The sequence below is a fragment of the Bos indicus genome, chromosome 16 (genome assembly GCF_029378745.1).
Source record: "Bos indicus isolate NIAB-ARS_2022 breed Sahiwal x Tharparkar chromosome 16, NIAB-ARS_B.indTharparkar_mat_pri_1.0, whole genome shotgun sequence".
In the NCBI taxonomy this organism is placed as follows: Eukaryota; Metazoa; Chordata; class Mammalia; order Artiodactyla; family Bovidae; genus Bos; species Bos indicus.
This window is the reverse complement of record NC_091775.1, coordinates 28,018,375-28,037,572: the sequence shown is the minus strand read 5'-3', so window position 1 is coordinate 28,037,572 and position 19,198 is coordinate 28,018,375. Positions and strand designations below refer to the sequence as shown.

At 53.2% G+C, this 19,198-nt stretch overlaps 1 protein-coding gene across 1 annotated transcript in view; it reads right to left on the bottom strand.

Annotated features, from left to right (window-relative positions):
* CAPN2 (calpain 2) overlaps positions 1-19,198 on the bottom strand; it is a 58,218-nt gene that overhangs the window by 8,350 nt on the left and 30,670 nt on the right. The window contains exons 3-15 of the mRNA XM_019976266.2: positions 18,585-18,703; positions 17,473-17,606; positions 16,204-16,372; positions 14,780-14,863; positions 13,098-13,183; positions 11,817-11,891; positions 10,951-11,111; positions 9,026-9,195; positions 7,273-7,284; positions 5,875-6,086; positions 4,014-4,050; positions 3,028-3,093; positions 1,521-1,578 (exon numbers count right to left, since the gene is read on the bottom strand). Coding sequence (XP_019831825.1) covers positions 1,521-1,578; positions 3,028-3,093; positions 4,014-4,050; positions 5,875-6,086; positions 7,273-7,284; positions 9,026-9,195; positions 10,951-11,111; positions 11,817-11,891; positions 13,098-13,183; positions 14,780-14,863; positions 16,204-16,372; positions 17,473-17,606; positions 18,585-18,703 — 1,383 coding nt within the window. The remainder of the gene's footprint in view (positions 1-1,520; positions 1,579-3,027; positions 3,094-4,013; positions 4,051-5,874; positions 6,087-7,272; positions 7,285-9,025; positions 9,196-10,950; positions 11,112-11,816; positions 11,892-13,097; positions 13,184-14,779; positions 14,864-16,203; positions 16,373-17,472; positions 17,607-18,584; positions 18,704-19,198) is intronic.

Here is a 19,198-nt window from a genome sequence, read left to right as displayed (position 1 = left end):
ACCCTGCAGGCCTAGAACCTTCTTTGGCTTCCAGAGGAGGATTTTCATCTCTTGGGATTGAGCCAGAGTGAAGTCCCCGGGACTTCTAGAGACAATCCCCAGACTGACACTCAGACCTGACAACATACTCACTTGTTTCTGATTTGGTCTGAGAACTGATACCCGACAGTCCCTGCTCAGTGGACTGCTGCTGTCTTATCAAAGCAGCATAGTTCTCAGGATAACTTGAGGGGGAAATGCCTCTATGTGTACATGTGTGTGTGAGTGTGCACACATGCGTGCACACCTTCTCCCTAACCTCTGCAGTGGTGATCAACACTGGGGAGGTGGACTATCCAGCCCTTGTTAATTTTTGCTTGCATGTGTGCTAACTCGTGTCCGACTCTGTGTGACCCTATGGACTGCGGCCTGCCAGGCTCCTCTGTCTATAGGATTCTCCAGGCAAGAATACTGGAGTGGGTTGCCCTGCATCAAACCAGTGTCTCTTATGTCTCCTGCATAAGCATGTGGGTTCTTTACCACTCGAGTCTTCTGGGAAGCCCTAGTTTTTGCCTAAGAAACAGTTAAACCTGAAAGGGTATGTGAGGACCATGGCTCTCTAGTTCCTTCTCAAGCTGCCACCCACTTCTGCCCACTCTTTGTGGAAGCCCGTCAGCCCAGGCTGAAAGCAGCCATTTGGGCAGCCTTGAAGCCACTTGCCTGGCCCACTGGGTCAACTGAAGTGACATTTCTCCCAATAAGAACTGGCCTGACCAGGCGCAGTTAAACACACATTTGGGAGATGAGCCTTTTTAATGCCATCCCCTTAGTTTGAGTAAAAGAGAGATCATGCATTTTTCCATCTTTTGGCTAATCAGTGAGCTAGTGCCGCTCCGTCAGTCATTCCCCACTGAACACAGCTGGGAGTCCAGCGATGGGGAGTGCTTTCCGGCTCCCTCCTTTGTCTGGACTGACTCACTCTTTCTTACCAATTAATCATGGTAACAGCCACCATTTACAGAGCCCAGACTTGGTGCTACACAATTCCTACATGTCATCTCAGTCACTCTGAAGAGATAAATAATAATGTGCCTATTTTGCAGATAAAGAAACGAGAGTCAGGGAGGTTACCTAATTTCATTTAGACCGCAGAGCTAGTAAGTCATGGAAACCTGGATATGACTTTTGACCTCCAGACTCCAGAAACATTTGCCTTTTTAGGCCAAGCCACGTGGCATGTGGGATTTTAGTTCCCTGACCAGGGATGGGAACCCATGCCCACTGCATTGGGAGTGAGGTGTCTTAACCACTGGATCACCAGGGAAGTCCTACCTTTGTCCCCCACCTTTTTTTTTTTTTAATCACATTGAGTAGAACCTCCTTCATCCAGTTCTTTGTTGGTGGTGGCAGTATTTGAGCAGGACTGGGAATGATGGTTCAGCCATCACAGTATCTGAGATGGGAAAGGGAAGGATCCCCGTGTTCCCTCATACTGCACGAGGACGAGCAGGATGAGGGATTTGCAAGGAGGGGATACTCACGCTTTGCTAGCACTCTTCTCAGGATTGTCTGCAACTCAAAGGCAGAAATCTCTGCGTCCTGTGGAAACACACAACCAAAGTGTCATTACTGGCTTCCTTGGAATGCATGTAGCACAGAGGAGCAGGTGTGTGACCGGTGTCCAGAGGAGCTGGGCTCCAGCGAAGCCCTGCGAGGTGCGTTAGATCTGGGGTCTATGCATGCATGCGCATTTCTGTTTTTTAAAGATGCTAATGTTTTACTTTATTTTTAAAGCACTTAATTTTTTCTTTACTCGTTTATTTATTCTTTTGGCCTTGTGTGGCATGAGGAATCTTAGTTCCCCAACCAGGGATCGAACCAGTGCTCCGCTGCAGTCTTAACCACTGGACCACCAGGGAGGTCCCGCATGTGCATTTCTAACAAGCCCCCAGGAGATGATGCTGCCGCCCCCATATGGCACTACGAGTAGCACAGCCACAGCCCGAATTCTAGTTAGTGTTTCAGTGTACAACATTAAAACAGGCAGAGTTCATTCACCACTGCCTTGCTGTAGAGAACGTAAAGAATAAATCCTCCACTCTATCCATGTTTGTGGTCTTTAGACTCGGTTCTTTACACTTTCCTCTCACACAGCATGCCTTCCCCTCCCTTCAAAACCAAGACCTGTGGCGTTAGTTGGAACCAGCTGTCTCCAAGAACTGGCCCAGCACTTTCTCTGTGGCCTCTGATGCCAGAGCCCCTCAGGAGTGGTGTGGGTGCCTCTGTTCACGTACACATATTGTGTAACTGGGGGACAAGCCCTATTATTTGAGACCAAGGTTGACACTGTGCCTTCGTGGGGGGTGTGTGTATGTCGGTGTGTATGATTCAATTAATGGGGAAATGGATCTCTGTGATGCTCCTTCCATTAGAAACCAGGAGGCATGCAGGAGCAGGTGGTGCCTGCTTCAGCTCTTTGATGAGGAGGCCTAGGTGAGTCGACAGTGGACACTGGCAAGAGCTAGCATCCTCCATATATGGAGGAAAATGCATTTTTTGAAGTTGTTGGAACAGGAGGCCCACTAACTTTGTAGTGGACCGAAGCCCAAGTGGCTGAGAGATTTCTTTTTAAAGAACAGGGATGTCTGGTACTCTGTTGCTTACATCCTTGAGATTAAAGACCCGCCATCTCCCCAAATGTTTTTGTGGGAATCAAGAAGAAGCGGCCAAGTTCCACGCCTCAGTCACAGTGGCAGAGAGCAAATGACTCAGACACAGGAGAGGCCCGGAGTCCTCAGGTAGGAGGATCTCATCGAGAGCTGACCGGACAGCAGAAGCCCCTGTCGACTGATGCACAAAAAGTCTAGGGAGGCCGTTAGCAAGGAATGTCAACGGAAACCTCAGCTACATTTGCAACTCCTCTTTGCTTTTGTTCTGTTTGTTTTTTGTTTCTGCTCCCCGCTTACATGGAAGTCTCCTTGAGGACAAAGACTGTCCCATTTTTGGTATCAAAGCAGGACACATAACAGGGACCTGGGGACCACTCACCTCTCCGGCCAGCTGGGCGAACAGTCTCCTGAATCCATCATCGATGTCATCCTCGCTGATGTCAATCTGGAAGGCGAGGGAGACCCAGGAGTGAGAGAGGGTGACCAGCAGATGTCTACTCTCCCTTCCAGGGTGGCCTCCCCTCCCTGCTCAGGAACCCTCTCTCCCTCTCTTGGGCCTGAATTCTAAGGTTACTGAGATTAAGGACAGGTGAGGAATTAATAAAAGAATTTTTTCCAGTTAAAACCCACGAGAGGAAATATGTATACTATGTGAGAGGGAATTACACTCTCATTTCTCACATAGACATCTTCTCTGACATTCCACTAAAATGGACTTTCATGATCTAATTAACAAGCGCTCAGAAACATAAGGACTAGCTGGCAAGTTCTGGAAGGACACTGACCACGTCGAGAGCACAGATATGAGGCTGTTGGAAATCGTTCTGTCTCTCACTGTGACGAGTGTGGAGCCTCGGCAGCTGAGAGTAACAGAATCACGGAGCCCCGGCGGGCATCGGGACGGCCGAAGAGTGCTCCTTCCTCTGTGTGGTCCCCTTCCTCCACCTGGGCCAAGTCTGCAAGGCCTGAGCTGTAGCCCTCAAAGCCCTCAGGCCTTACCCCGAATCACAACTCTGGGGACTCTGGGGACCCTGAGAAATCTTGTGCAGCACTTTCGTTTAATCAGTGAGAAAACTGAGGTCCAGAAAGGGGAGTGACAAGACCGCCTGCTGCTCAGAGCAGCTGGGGGTCCCATCCTCCGTGGCACCCACGCCTGTGGGCTACGCCTGGGGCGCCGCCCAGGCCCCACGTGGCAGCCAGAACCGGTGCAGGAGGGGCCCTCAGACTCCCAGGCCAGGGCTGCACCCCAGCTTCCAGCTGTGCTCCTGAAGTCCCAGGGGCCTCGGAAACCCCTGGGGTTATTTTCTGCTCCTCTCCTCTTGGGCTGTGTGGGACACAGGCATGGAATTCGAACAGTTACAGTACCTCGTCAATGTTGGCCTCGATTTCATCGTCGACAACTCTAGAAGCAGAAGGAAGGCGTGTGTTACTGCAGAGGGAGTGGGCAGAAATCCCTGCTAAAATGGAACTGGCATATTACACCCAGCATGGGGTGGGCACAGGGGGTTTCTCTGCATCCCAAGTTTCTGTGACAACACATCCCGTAATTTCAGCAGAAATTAAAGCAGAAACGATCTAAAAAAGTGTCATCACCAAAAAACACTTGGAGCATCAGAATGTTTTTGGTCCCTAGTTTTTGGTCTTTATCAAAGAACACAGGCTTCCCATGTACTATGGCGGTGGTGCTCTGGCCTGGAGAACAGTTTTTAGGTTCCCTTGGAAACACTCTTTGCCCTCGTGAACACACCGAGAATCAGCATACCCTGCTGCCTAGGGCGGGAGGAGGCTGGCAGCCGGGGAGGCCTGGGGGAGATTTCAAATGAGGCTCGGGCACTGGCTGGTTTATCCCACACCTGTGTGAAGGGCTGGGTCCTTCTGCTCTACAGTGAGGCAAGTTAAGCCCAGGAGGGTCTCCCTCCGGCCCCTGGGATCTCAAACTAGACCACCAAGAGTCCCGTCTACCGTGCTGATGCCTCACAGAAGGATGCACGCGGAGACTTCTTGGTGCTGACAGTTAGAATCAGGATTAATATCCTGGGACAAGAAGGTGGACACCTTTGAGGGATGGCGTGTCCCCTTGGGGGAGGGAGCTCGCCAAGAGATGGCAGAGTTGGTGGCGGGGCAGGAGGTGGTTGAGGTTTCCCCGGGAGGGGACTGAGGTTGACATAGGACCGTGTCATTCCAATGCACTGTGTCATGTCCCCATTTCCTTGTCAGTGGGGACCACAGGCTAAATACCAGGCCAGCCCCGAGGATCCTAGGAGCTGAGAGCAAGGCCCTGCCCCACGGCGAGCTTAAGCAGAGGAAGGGAGCCTGTCAGAGGCAGGAAAGCTACAGCCATGGCAGCGCTGTTACCCGTTCGAAGCTCTGACACTTTCCCTCACTTTAACAACACCCCAGTTTTCTCAAGAGGAACTCCTTCTCTGCCGTGCACTGTCTTGGAGCCTGGGCCATCATCCTTGGCCCTCCTGCCTGCTGCCCTCCCCTTCTAGGCAGCCTCTAGAGCCCATCCAACGGAGACACTCTACTGAGTCTCTTGACCTTGAGCATGTGACTCAGGTCAGAGGGGACACGGCAGCCACCACAACCCCTGCTTCCCACACCCTGGTCCTCGGGAGCATCTGAGGTCCCTGCACTTTTCTATCCCGTTGTCCAGCCTCCCGTAGGTTCTAGAGAGTTCCATGGCCTTCCAGTAATCTCCATCTGCTTAAGTTACCCCAGGCTGATTACATCGCATGCAGTCAAGGGCCGAGATGAACAGACACAGTTGGGCAGCAGCCGGAGAAGCAGAAGCCACTAGAATTGAGGCTGTACTGACAGTGGCTTCAGCTAAAAAGGATCCTGGACAGCTGGGCTCCAGTGAGGAAGGGGGAACGCCTTGAGACCTAGTGACTGCCGCGGGGAGACTTACTCACACCCTTGGCTCTGCCAGGCCGGCGGACTGGGGACACAAGGATCCCACCAGCACTGCCCTAGTTGGTGGACATTCGGAGACACGGCTGTAAAGTCAGGCTCTGCGACTGGCTCTGCCACCACCCCTTTCTAACCCCAAAGATCCTGAGTGGCTATTTTCTTTGCTGACGTGATGACAGCGCTAGAGTCCTTCAATAACTCGCCTCTGAAGCCGGCAGGTGTTACAGAAAAAGAAACTGACATTCAGAGGAGTGAGGTTGCTCCAGGCAGGCCAGGAACAAGGGGCGCGGAGGAGGAGGGCTGAACGACCTACTGGTAGTCGGCTTTCTTCTCGGAAAAGACCCGGATGCAGAAGTCGCCGTCCTTGTTGGGCTCGAAGGTGGAGGGCACCACGATGTACTCCCCGGGGGGCAGCTTGAAGCGGTTGAGCACCTCCCGCAGGTTGATGAAGGTGTCCGACCGCTCCCGCGCTCTGGTTGTCAGGAAGAATTTTTTGCTGAGGTGGATGTTGGTCTGTCCAGTCAACTGGTGAAGAAAGAGGAGCATGTGGGAGTGGATGGAGGGAAGGGCTCCAAGCACTGCCCTCTCCACTCCTTGGGGTAAGAGGATCACAGCCATAAGGCTGGAGCGTCACAGATAAAAAGCAAACCTTTCAGCCCAAACAGCAGCTCAGAGACACACGTAAGAGGGGACCCACATTCACCCACTGTCTGCAGACACCCCATCTCTTCGCTCAGACAGAGGTCCTCAGCCTTGCTGCAATGACTCGGGGATATCAGAGTCCCCGTGGCTGGGATCCGCTCGGTTCTGTGTGGTGTAGACACACTGACACAAGCAGACAGGTGAGGAGGGGTCCCAGCTCCCAAACCTGGGGTGTCAGTCTGTCCACAGCATCCACAAAGACCCAGGACGCTACCAGCTGCTCTGCCTCGTTTGTGTTGACTTGAATAACCAACCGTGGCCTTTAAAGACACACACCGCAACTGTGCATCTCACCAGCTCAGTGAAGCCTGACTGTGGGCCTGTTAAGTGCTCTCACGTATCTCAATGCATCCCAACGATCTGGTAAGGGGGATGGTTGGTCAGTTTTACTGACAAAGAAACTGAAGTTCAGATAGGGCAAGTAAATTGTCCAAGGTCACACAGCCTGCAGGTGGCAGAGCTGGGAACGGGGTCCAGGTCTCTTGCTATGTCCCCCCATCTCCTTATAATACCACTTGTAGGGCTCATCATTTCTCTTTAGGCCAATTTTTTTGTTTTGGTCATGCCATGAGGCAGGTGGGATCTTAGTTCCCTGACCAGGGATTGAACTTGCGCCCCCTGCACTGGCAGTGCAGAGTTCTAACCACTGGACAGCCAGGGAAGTCCCTCTAGCCTGTTTTAGGAGCACTACAGGACTCTTGAGAAGAGTCTCCTGCAGTTCCAGGACCAACGAACCTCCACCCAGGACTAAATGTGTCTGACTCTGCGGGCCTCAGGGAGAAAGTACGTTCCATGGGGACTGTCCCGGACCCCTCCCCATGTGCTTAGACCGTGAGACCTAGGACCTGAGCAACCTCACCAGGGCTCAGGGGGCGGGGGTGGGCATTCACTCTTCATAGACATGAGCCCCTGCCCAGACTTCACGAGACCCCAGAGCCAGCAGTCTAAGCCTTTTCCTTGTTGGTGAACCTGAGCCCCAAGGATGGGGGCTGTCGCGTGCCAGACGTACCTCCTCTGGAACCTGCAAATAAAGGAAAGCATGTGTAATTCAGACTCTGGAAGAGCTCCATAAAGCAATGTCCCCACTGAGATGGTCTCCTTTGTTACTCTACTTCTTCTGTAGCCTTAGCAAGAATAACTGAGTCATCAAAATAAGTATTTTCCAAGGAACTCAAAGCATGCTCACATTTAAAAAAAATTCTTAGGACTTAGCAATAATGAGGATGAGCGCTTAGCACCATTCCTAACTTACAGAGCATGAAACCAAGGCTTGGAGCTGTGAAGTGGCTGTCTACAGTTACCAGCTGCCTGCAGCAAAGCCTACACCCCTCCTTCCCCCAGGGAAAACAGAGCTGAGCTGCTTGAAGAAGCAGCAGGATGTGCTCTGGCCTGGAGCCAGCAGGTGTCAGTTCTAGGATCCTATTGGCCACCTCCATCTGTATTTCCTCAAGTAAGTCTCTTTCCTTCTCTGGCCTCAGTTTCCTTATCTCTAAAATGGGATCAAATGACCCCCCAGGTCCTTCTCAGCTCTCGCAGCCCATGGCTAGATTTCCTGGCCTGTGAGTGGTGGGGGTAGGGTGGGCTGGGTGTCACAATTCAGTCTGCATTTTTCTGGCAGTTATTCTGTCCCAGCTCTGAAGTCCTCAGCTCCTACTTCAGAGACTGAGGAGCTTGGAATTGTGTGCATTTTTAGCAAAGATGATGTTTGCCCAACTCCACCTGTTCGTGCGTGAGAAGGTAGATCACTGCCCTGATGAGTGAAGTGAGCAGAGAGCCTTCTCTCTGACACTGTGCCTGACTCCCACGTGCTGTGCTGGGAGCCTGGCTCTTGAGGGATGGTGGGAACCCTAATTTGCAATATTTCCTAATTTCTACAGTGTAAATACTGCCCACTCCTTGCCAAGGTCATTTTTGGGCTGCCAAAGTGACTTCACTGAAGGGTGGGGCCAGGGAGAGTGGGCCAGCTCCAGCACATCATCAGGGCCCCCCACCACACCGATGTGCAACCCACTTCAGCAGCTCTGAAGTCCTCCTTTCACCCCTCTTCTCCCACTGCTCACCCCAGGCTGGGAGAAACTCTTCTCTGTGCTGTAGAAAGGAGTGGGGAGGGGACCCAGTAGTGGCAATGACATGGCTGCTCTCTGACTGTGGCTGAGCTGGGCTTTGGTTTACTTTGCAAAGTTCCAGAAGAAAGGACATGGGGGCAGTCACCGTGCCTGTGCGGGGGCCGGGCTCCACCTGCGGAGCCCTGGTTGGAGCCTAAGGCCAACTAACTGCTCCCCTGCCCAGCGCTCTGCCATAAAAGCAGACACTCTGTGGACTCAGACCAGAGAGCACCTGCCGGCTCAGTTCTTGCCCTCACGCTGGTGCCCCGTGTGGTTCCATATGCTCTGTCCTCAGTTCACATCTCTTCGATTTTCTGGAGGTTGACGACCAACCAGAGTGCCAGGCCTGGGGATGTGAGAAGGGCCACAGAGGCTATTTGATACCATGGGACCTCCGGAAGCTGGCTGCAGGGAAAGGGGGGCCTCCAGCGACACAGACCAACTGCACGGACCTCCCTGCATGACTTCTCCTAAGACTGGCCTGGACCCTGGCTTTGGTTTTCTTTGGCCAAGCTTCTGGTTTGGAGCCCCCTCCCCAGGTCTGCTTCTGGGGTTGGCAGAGGTTAAGAGCCGAGAAGGAAGGGAAGGCGGAGCCCCGCCCCCGTGGATGCCCCGCCCCCGTGGATGCCCCGCCCCGCGGACACCCCGCCCCCATACCTCATAGATGCCGAAGCCAATGGTGTGCATGTCCTCGCCCATCTTCCTCTGCCGCCGCCGGTGCTTCTGGATGAGGCCCACCAGGAAGGTGCAGCCGCTCTCCCCGTCCTCCTGGTCCTCGTCCTCTTCCTCCAGCTTGATCAGGTACTGAGGATTCATCCAGAACGTGTCTGCAGACAGAGAGGGGCGGGGTCAGTCACCCAACACACAACACATGGGTGGGGGAGATGGACGAGGAACCAGAGACCAGGACTGGAGGGGGGCGTGCATTTCTCACCCTGGAACAGGGTGGTCAGAGCTGAGGCCCAGATCTCCTTTGGATCAGCTATGACATCCCCTACTTTTTCCTCCCCTCACCAGGCTCTAACTCGGGGGTCAGAGATGGCTCGGACGGCATGGCTAGGGAGACTTGGGGACTAGCTCTGCAGCCCCCTCAATGAACTAAGGGCCAGGAACATCAGTGCACAATCTCAGCCTCTTGTTCTGTGTCCCCGTCCTCCTGGGCCTGTGCCCTTGCCCACTCCCATGGTGCTGGAAGGAGCTGAGATTCATTCATTTTAAGGATAATTAATATGATTGCCTCCCCTTCCTTGATGGGATAATACTTGGATTCTGGAAATAAAGGCATCATCTAGTATGTGTTAGTCATTCAGTCGTGTCTGACTCTTTGCGACCCCATGGACTATAGGTTGCCAGACTCCTCTGTCCATGGGATTCTCTAGACAAGAATACTGGAGAGGGTTGCCATTGCCCTCTCCAAACATCTAGTATAGGGCTTGGCAAACTATGGCTCTATGAGCTGCTGGATGCCTGTTTTTACAAATAAAGTTTTATTAGCACACAGCCACATCCATTCATTAAGTATGGCTGCCTTTGGGCTACAGCAACAGTTGATAGTTACCATAGAGACTGGGTGGTCCACAGAGCCAGGTATCAACTATCTGTCCCCCAAGAGAGAGTTTACCAACCCCTGAAATAAGGGGTGGAAGATAGTCTTGTCTGAGGCAGAGGACAGTCTCCTAGAACCTCTGGAACTTGCTTGGTGGCTGCACACATGAGGTGAAGGATTAAAAGCACCAGAGCTACAGGCACCAGCTAGTCCCAGTCTGACTACTTGTTCTGTGGCCCGAGCATGCCACTCAGAGCCTCGGTTTCTTCATCTGTAACAGAGAATCCATATATGACCATGACTTGCCACTGTAGTGCTTAAAGGCTGACTTCACAGCCAGACTGCTTGGGTTCTTAACCCTAGGCACAGTCAAGGCTCTGTGGCCCTTGGGCAAGACATTTAATTTCACCAAGTCCCCTCATCTTAAGGATGGAGATGATAATAAAGTGCCTGCCCCAGAAGTCTTCTGTGAAGACTAGCACCCAATGTGTCTTCCACAATCGGCAGATGTCATCGTGATGAGACAGTTTCTGAGGTAGAGAGGGCAGGGGAGGACTGGGTCATCGAGGCAGAAGAGTCAAGGGAATCAACAAAGGATGAACCACTAGAGGAATCCTCACTGCCACCTCCTCTGAGCAGGGCCCCATCAGCATTGGCTGAGTGAATTGGGCACAAAAGTGTTGCCAGGCAACAACCAGGGCCTGGACGTGCAGAGACCCACTGGGTGAGAACCTCTGCTGGGCTAAGCTGCTTGGGCTTTGGGTGGATAAAGTAGCCCATGGGCATGAAGTGGGGTTAGTGCTACCTCAGTGTGAGGTCATGGCATCAGGGAATCTAGGGCCTGGAGAGGAATCACAGACTCAGCACGTCTTGGGTTCTGCCCAGGCAGGTAGAAAGGTGAGTACAGAAGGGAAGGGGCTGAGGAGACCGAGAGGGTGTTGAGATGGAGACTCAGGAAGGAGAGACAGAGGGCCCCAGTGGTAGGAGCAGCCAGGCTGGGGTGCAGCACCCCAGGGTAAGGTTGAGGGGGGCTCACTCGGGTAGTTCCTGCAGCCGCCCGCGGTGGAGCCCCGCCTCCAGTTCCCATCCATCTTGGTGAGTTTCCACTTCTTGTAGCTGTCACTGGTGAGTGTGTCAGGGGTCAGGTTGCAGATTTCCAGGCGGGAATAGTGTCTCAGGAAGTCGTTGAAAGACATCCTGCAAAAGCAAGGACTCATGACCCAGGCTGCCAGAAGATGTACTGGCAAGCCTGGACCTTCCACCCAAGGCCAGACTAGGACGCAGTTAGGGCAGCCAGTGGACAGCATATCAGGGCCGCATGGCCACTAGGTCAGCCATCAGACGGCGCCGGTTCCGGTCCTGGTGCTGCCACCTTCCAGCTGGTAATCTTGAACAAGTTACCTAAGCCTCTCTGAAACTCAGAACTCTCATCTGTAGAAACGGGGGTGTCAAAGGAGACACGAGTATCAAATGAGACAAAATATGGACACTCAGTTGGTAAGATGCCAGGACTGTACAGATGTGGGTGGTCTCAGAGCAGCACAGACACAGATGCCCAGGCCCATCCCTGTTCTCCCAGGGACCTGTTTCTTGAGGCCTTGGGAAGATTCTCTAGGAACTTGTTAGGAGTGAAGTCCATCTTTCCCCTCTTTTTCTCATGTTCTCAGGACCTGAACACTCCTGCAGGAATTCATAGCCTTCTCTGCTCAGCTGCTCAGCTTTGAAACCCAGTTGTTGAGATGGATAAATTGAAGAGGTTCAGGAACTTTTTTGTTCAAGGTCTTACAGTGAATTTAAAACAACAAAACCCTGATCCCACACTCCTGTGCCCTCCACACAATAATCTCACTCAATTTTGAGTAAAGATCAGTCACCTTTTTTCTTAAAGCCCAAGAATCTTACCAGAATTCCCCATCCTCATGCTGTCTAGTCAGCGTTTCCCTCACCTCGGGGTCGACTGTGTTCCAGTTTGGGCAGCTGGAAAACCAAGCGATGGGACAGACATTAGAAACTAGTGTGGAGCAATGACTTCTCCCCAAGTTGCTCCAAATTTGAGGACCAGGGACACGTTCTCTCATCTGAGGGCCCAGACCCCAGTAAGGAAGGGAAGTGACACCCAGGTGGCTGAGAGGTGCAGGGCAGTAGGGTGAGAGGATACCTTATCCTGGAAGATGGGGGCAAGGAAGATTCCAAAGAATGAACACAGCCCATTGGATAGACAGGAAGTAGCATCAGTGACCCAAACTGAGAAGGGCTTGGCAGCTCTTTTAAGGGGTGACTAGAAATCCAATCGGAGAAGGCAATAGCACCCCACTCCAGTACTTTTGCCTAGAAAATCCCATGGACGGAGGAGCCTGCTAGGCTGCAGTCCATGGGGTCGCTAGAGTCGGACATGACTGAGCGACTTCGCTTTTATTTTTCACTTTCATTCATTGGAGAAGGAAATGGCAACCCACTCCACTGTTCTTGCCTGGAGAATCCCAGGGACAGCGGAGCCTGGTGGGCTGCCGTCTATGGGGTCGCACAGAGTCAGACACAACTGAAGCGACTTAGCAGCAGCAGCAGCAGAAATCCAATGGAGTGGGGAGGGGGTGCTCATCTTGGCCTCTGCAGCTGACCTGCGGGCCCTGGCGGGTGTCTCTCTGCCAAAGCAGAGGCTGCCTGGGAATTGGCCAGGGAAAAGGTGGAATTGTAGCTGCTGGGCTGTGGAGGAGGACGGGGAGATAGGAGCAGAGGAAGACCAGGAGAGGGGCTCATGGGAGATTTCACCCTAGAGCTGAAGGTTGAACAGGCCAACCAAGAACCCTGGACATCAACAGAGGACTTCTATTGGCACAACGTTTACATCCTTGGGATAGAACGAGTGCTTGAAGGAGGAAAGGTGTGTATTTTCTCTGAAGATCCAATAGCAGAGTGACTTTGAGCCAGCGAAGGGGTGGACCATGAGCTGATGAAAGGATGAGCATCCCGGGAGCTTGGGCCTTGAAAGGCAGCCAGGTGGCTGGAGTGTTGTGGTTAAGAGTCCTGAGGGGCCACCAGCCCCATGGGTCCCACTCGGGGTGGGGGAACCCTGTGCTCTGGGACTTTATTCTCAGCACAGCCGCCGTGCGTGCTCTCCTTAGCTCCCCTCCCAGAGCTTCCTGGCCGGACGCCCCCCACCCAGACCCCCACCACCCTCCTCACTTGTCATTCCACTGCCCGGTCCACTCCACCTCTCCCCAGGGATTCCGGATGCGGATCAGCTTCTGCAGGCTTCCTCTGCTTTCCACCTGAAGGATGGGTGGGTGAAGGAGAGGAGGGAGATGCTGAGTTCAAGCCAGGCCTGGAGGTTCTCCGGCCCAAAGCCCCTTTCTCCATGAGGCAGGGATGGGAGCCATGTTACAAGGGGGATCACAAAAGGGAGAAGGGTTTGACCCCTAGACTCTCGCTGCTGCTCAGCTTGTGGCAGCTCCTGGGTCTAACCCTCAGAAGACCAGGGCTCTTCAACCTCCGTTGTGAGCCGGAGGCACAAACGCCCTTGTTCTGGGCTCTGCACTGGCACGTCACCTGTGAACCTCCGTTCAGCTGACTATAATAGGATGTATTTTTGTCACAGGAGCTCCGTCAAATGAACACTGGTGATGACAAGCAAAACGGTACATGGATCTTGACTAAACCTTGGACTGGGGGCATTGAGGAGGCTATAAAAGACATTTTGGAGCAACTGGGGAAATGTTTATATGCACTATTTATTGCATCACATTATTGAATTAATGTTTATTTCTTCAGCATGAAAACAGTACTGGGATTATGTAAGACAGTGTCCCTGTGGGCAGGAGATACTGAAATATCAGGAGCGAGTGAAGTGTTGTGACATTTGCGATTTCCTTCCAAATGGCTCAGAAAGAAAGTGCACACTAAGCGATGAAACAGCTGTGGAAAATCTTAACCATTGTTGAATCCAGGGAAATAGCATTTGAATGTTTACTGTATGATTCTTTCAGCTTTTCTGTAGACTTGAGATTTTTCAAAATACAAAGATGTGGGGAGTTGGATAAAACAAAGATTCAAGGTTAAAAACAAAAAACCGCACTGGGTATGTCAGACGACCTAGGATCTAGTCTTCATTCAGTGATTAGAAGATGGCTATCTAACAACATTTATAGTAATGATACGGAGAAGGCAATGGCACCCCACTCCAGTACTTTGCCTGGAAAATCCCATGGATGGAGGAGCCTGATAGGCTGCAGTCCATGGGGTCGCTACTAGTCGGACTCGACTGAAGCGACTCAGCAGCAGCAGCAGCAGCAGCATGGTAACGATAATAACAGCCAAGTCAAGGAGAGCGATTTGTTTATACACAACTTGTCAGGAAGTCTGAGCGCTTTACACGTATTAACTCGTTTGATTCACCTCAACAACCTTACAACGGGTATCACTGTATTATTGTTTCTAATTCAACTTTGAGGAAACTGGGGAGTAGAAGAGAGTTTAAACACTTGCCCAGGCCAACAGCGTGCAAGGGGCAGAGTCAGATTTGAACACTAACTGGGGCACTAATGCTTTTGTGAGATCAAATGTGAAAGCACTTTAAAGAGGCTGGAACACGACACTGTGTCGTGTTCTCTTTAGCTGGTCTGGAGGAGGGAGGCGATTCTGGAACTTGATGGCACTGCGCCTGGCCCCACTCGCGGCCAGCAGAGGGCAGCGCGCGGCCGGCAGGCGCTGGGGAGGGCCACCCGTCGCGAGCCCTGAACTTCAGCAACTCGGGGCTGCTGGGAAAGGACCGGGAACGCGGGGCCCCACCCTCGGCAAGCAGGCAAAAATGTGCTTCTGCCATCGGGTGAGGGAGAGAAAGATCCCCAGGAATGCCTGCCGGGCGTTACCTCCTCGGCACCGGTCACCGAGTACGCGTGCCCCTTCACCAGCTTCTGGAACGTGATGGCCTCCGAGTCCGCAGCGCTGGTGATCTGCAAACGCGGGAGAATCAGTCCGGCCTCCACATCCCGCCTTCTCCCTCCTTCCCTCCCTCGCTCGGGTCCTACCGCAGGGCGGGGGGCCTGGGTGGTGGGTGAGAGAGCCGCCCCACTCCCGCCCAGAGCCCTCCCGCCGTTATTTACAACCAGAGGAGAGGCTGCAAGCAGCCCTCGGGGGGCGCCGCACCTGCACTCGTGTGTGTGCCCCGCGCAGTCACAAATTCCCGCAGGAAAAGGGCACGCCGTGCAGAGGGGACTCAGGGCACACACCTGGGCGGCCCAAATGCGCTGGGTCTCCGGAAACCGCGCGGATCGCCCTGCCCCGCCCCGCTGCAGGGTTTACACGAGGGCAGTCCTCCGTTTCTGCCTGACTTCAGAATTGGAGTCTGGCCAGTCCAGGTTCAATGCACGATACTGGATGCTTGGGGCTAGTGCACTGGGACGACCCAGAGGGATGGTATGGGGAGGGAGGAGGGAGGAGGGTTCAGGATGGGGAACATATGTATACCTGTGGTGGATTCATTTTGATATTTGGCAAAACTAATACAATTTTGTAAAGTTTAAAAATAAAATTAAAAAAAAAAAAGGCTTCCCCAGGGATCCCATTCCCCATTTGTTGTGATGGAGGTGGTTATTTTTGTCTGAGTCAATGAGAAGGGCTGCTAGTAGAAAGGGTCTATGCCTGGACATGGTCTGCAGAGAAGGTTTGCAAATCTCCGCCTAGAGTCGCACACAGACTTGGACCCCCCAGAGCCAGGCTTCTTATGCCTGATCCCAGAGCAACCAGCTCCTCCTGGTTAGGACAGGGCTGGGCTGCTGGGCACAGGCAAAGCCTGGCGGCTCCTTGCTGACAGGATGTCGCACCCACCTCCCTTCCCCTGGCAAGGTGTGCCAGCAAGGCTTGCATGAGGAGATGGCTCCTCCCTGTGCCTCCTAAAGTCTTCCTACAGATCTGCTAACCCTGCACCAGTTTGGGGGAGGCTGCTGGGCTCTGGGCATAGGCCCTGCAGGTGGGCTGAAGGTGAATGGGATGGTGCTGCCCTTGGGCCCAGCAGAGGGCAGGGGACTCTCACAGAAGCTGTGATCTGGGTGGTGAGTCACAGGAGGCTGAGGGTTGTACGTGGGCTGGAGAGAGAACAGCTGGAGGCTGGAGTCACCATTTGGGCAACAGTTGTACCCCCAGCCAGCCTGACTGTTGCCTAGCCACCCCTGGGCGGACAAAAGATGGGCTAGTCGTTCGGGGAGTAAGGGCAGTGGGACTTTTCAGTCACCGTGGAAGCTCACTTCCACTAGAGCAGATTGGGATGTGGCTAGGGAGGGAGGCCTGGACTTACATCGATGGAGCAGCCCAGGAGAGAGCCTTTCTGCAGAGCCTTCTGGATGATCCTGAACAGGTTGGGAGGGGCCTTCCTCAACTCATACCACTCAGCGATGCCTCCAGTGAAGTCCTCGAAGCCCTCAGTGGTGGCGCCCCCCGAAAGTGCTTCATAACACCCATTGATCCTGCGGGAAGGGGAGAGACACTGTGGCCTCCGGAGTTGAAACTTCCGCTTCTCAAAGTGTCCTGCCCAACTCAGGCCTCTTGTTGGATGCTCCAGGGACCCTCTGCTCAGTCTCTCCTTGGTTTGTCTCCAGCTCAAGTTGCCCATGAGGGCAGGTGACTGTCCCTGTGGTTACTTTTTTGGAAAAGTCTCACAGAACCTTACAGCTGGAAGGACCTGGATGTTTATCTGGCCAACCTCCTGTATTGATTCTCTCTGCATCCTGGCAGGAAAGGGGTCTGCTAAATGGGCTGTTTGGCGGTTATAGCTTAAATGGGGACAGCAGTTCAGTAATGAAAGTAGGTTCCCTGAGCATCCTCGGCACTGTCTTAGGAGGTGCTGGTTGCTCCTGATGGTGCCCTGGTCACAACGTTGCTGCCCTGTGGCTTCCCTAACTCTACTGCTTGTGTGTAGACTTAGCAGCAATTCAGGCCCCAGCTTCTCACAGCTGGTGTCTGACTCCTGGCCCTCCTCCCTGGCAGGGGCTGGAGGGAACAGAAATCCTCCTGATGCCTGAGAGCTGCTCACTTTCCTAGAGGGAGCCCAGGCAGCAGGGCCAGGACCGGGCACACTCTGGAGGGGGCTGGACAGATGGGGGTAGGGGGTGGGATCCTGCTGGGAACAGGCAGTGCTGAGCACTGGACAAGGCAGCTTGTGGGGGATGCAGCTGGGAGGGCCGGGGAAAACCATTTCTAATCAGTGTATTATGTATTCTGGGCAAATTTCCATAATTTTCATACCTCTGCAATGGATCGTTTTGCCCATTTGGCAAAAAAATCCTTGATGCATTTAGCTGACAAAAATGTAACACGACCTGCCAAGGAAGTAGAAGTCCTCAAGGCCGGCACGATTAGTGCCGTGCGTGTTCCTGTGCATTTGGTGAAAAATGGCAATAGCCATGTGCATTATCTCCTTGAATTTCGAGCCCAGTTTTGTCCAGAGTAGTCCTTCTGTAGTATAGGACTTTTTTTTTTTTCAAAATCGTCCTTGAATAGTTTCTGTCTTTTCCAGAATGCAGGGCAGCTGGGGGCAGGCTGGCGGGGGCAGGGCGCAGGCACTTACTTGGCGTAGGCCTTCTCCAGCAGCGCACTCCAGAACTCGCTGCCCTCTGCCGAGTGCACGAAGAGCAGCTCCCCGTCCTTGGTGGGCAGCCTGTCGTCCACCACCACCTCCACCCACTCGCCGTACTGCCAGAACTGCAGGGCAGGGAGAGAGAGGGCTGGCCTGGAGAGGGAGCTGGTGGCAGGTGGCAGCCTGGGGTCCTTCCCACCCCACGAGCCTCAGCTGCACCTGGTTCCTCCCGTAGGAGGCCCTGGGCATAGGCTCCATGAGCCCACCCTGAGAAGAGGTGCTCCCTCCAGCCCTTGTCCTGCAGGTTCATCCTCACTGAGAAACCAAGGACACATGCTTGCCCCTCCCTCCGAGGCCACACCCTCCCCTCCTACCCTCTACCCTGCACCTTATACTTTAAAAAATACTATTTCTCATTTACCAGCATACAAGGAGGACAGTGAGCCTTACCTTAACATTTTGTCTCAGATCCCAAATAGCACACTTTTTTAAAAACTTGGGAACCGCTTCCTGAGAACCCTGCCCTACCACCCTCCTCGCCTTTGCTGTCCTCACAGGGTCTCAGGTTGGTCGCAGGTCAGGGAGCTTCCTGATGTTCCTCAGGGTGCTTAGTAGAAGAGTATTGTTCTCAGCCCCTAGCATCTGCTCCTGGCCCCCAGGATCCATTCCTAACCTCCACACTTGCTCCTAGTACCCAGGACATGATCCTGGCCCTCAGGACCTGTTCGAATTGTGGTATTGGAGAAGACTTTTGAGAGTCCCTTGGACTGAAAGGAAATCAATCCAATCAATCCTAAAGCAAATCAACACTGAATATTCATTGGAAGGACTGATGCTAAAGCTCCAATACTTTGGCCACCTGATGCAAAGAGCCGACTCACTGGAAAAGACCCTGATGCCAGAAAAGATTGAAGGGAATGAGATGGTTGGATGGCATCACTGATTCAATGGACATGAGTTTGAGCAAACTCAGGAGATAGTGAAGGACAAGGAAGCCTGGTGTGCTGCAGTCCATGGAGTTGCAAAGAGTCAGACATGACTGAGCAACTGAATAACAACAACCAGGACGTGATGAGAATGATGAGAGCCAACTATTAAGTTACCTGGAAGTGGAAGATCCCCGCATAGTTCTCCTGGAAGCTCTGGTCCAGGGGGACGACTCGAGCCAGGATTTCTTCATTCAAAGTGAGGGAGGCAATTGCGGCCAGCAGCCAGCAGTCACCTGTGAATACAGCACAAGGAACTCTCATCAGAGGGATCTCAGTGCCAAACAGCTTGTCACCACCTCTGGTGTTGGAAGCCTAAGGCCAACCTGGCCCAGATGCTCCAGCTGGTCCTCATGTGAGGGGTGTGGAGGAAGGCTGGGGTGATGCTTTGAGGGGACTGCTGAGGGAGAGACGTTTTCGTTGTGATAGCAGTTGGGTGGAGATGGGAGAATTCATTCCCTGAAAGATGTAGACCCTGTGATGGCTAGACTGTGTCCTCACAGCTGGCTCTAGGCTTGGTCTGCTGGAGGTGCTCAGCAGTGAGCATGTGTGCAGTGAGGACGCCAACCTGGCAGAAGAGGCTGCTGAGAACACAGGCTTTAAAGGTGAGGTTGAGTGACAGGAAGAAAACATCGTGATGGATGGGAAGGGATCGAATATCATGCATCCTCTCCTGGGAAAAGGATGTAGCGGCAAGGGAGGAGAGGCCAGCACGTGGCCCGACGGATGCA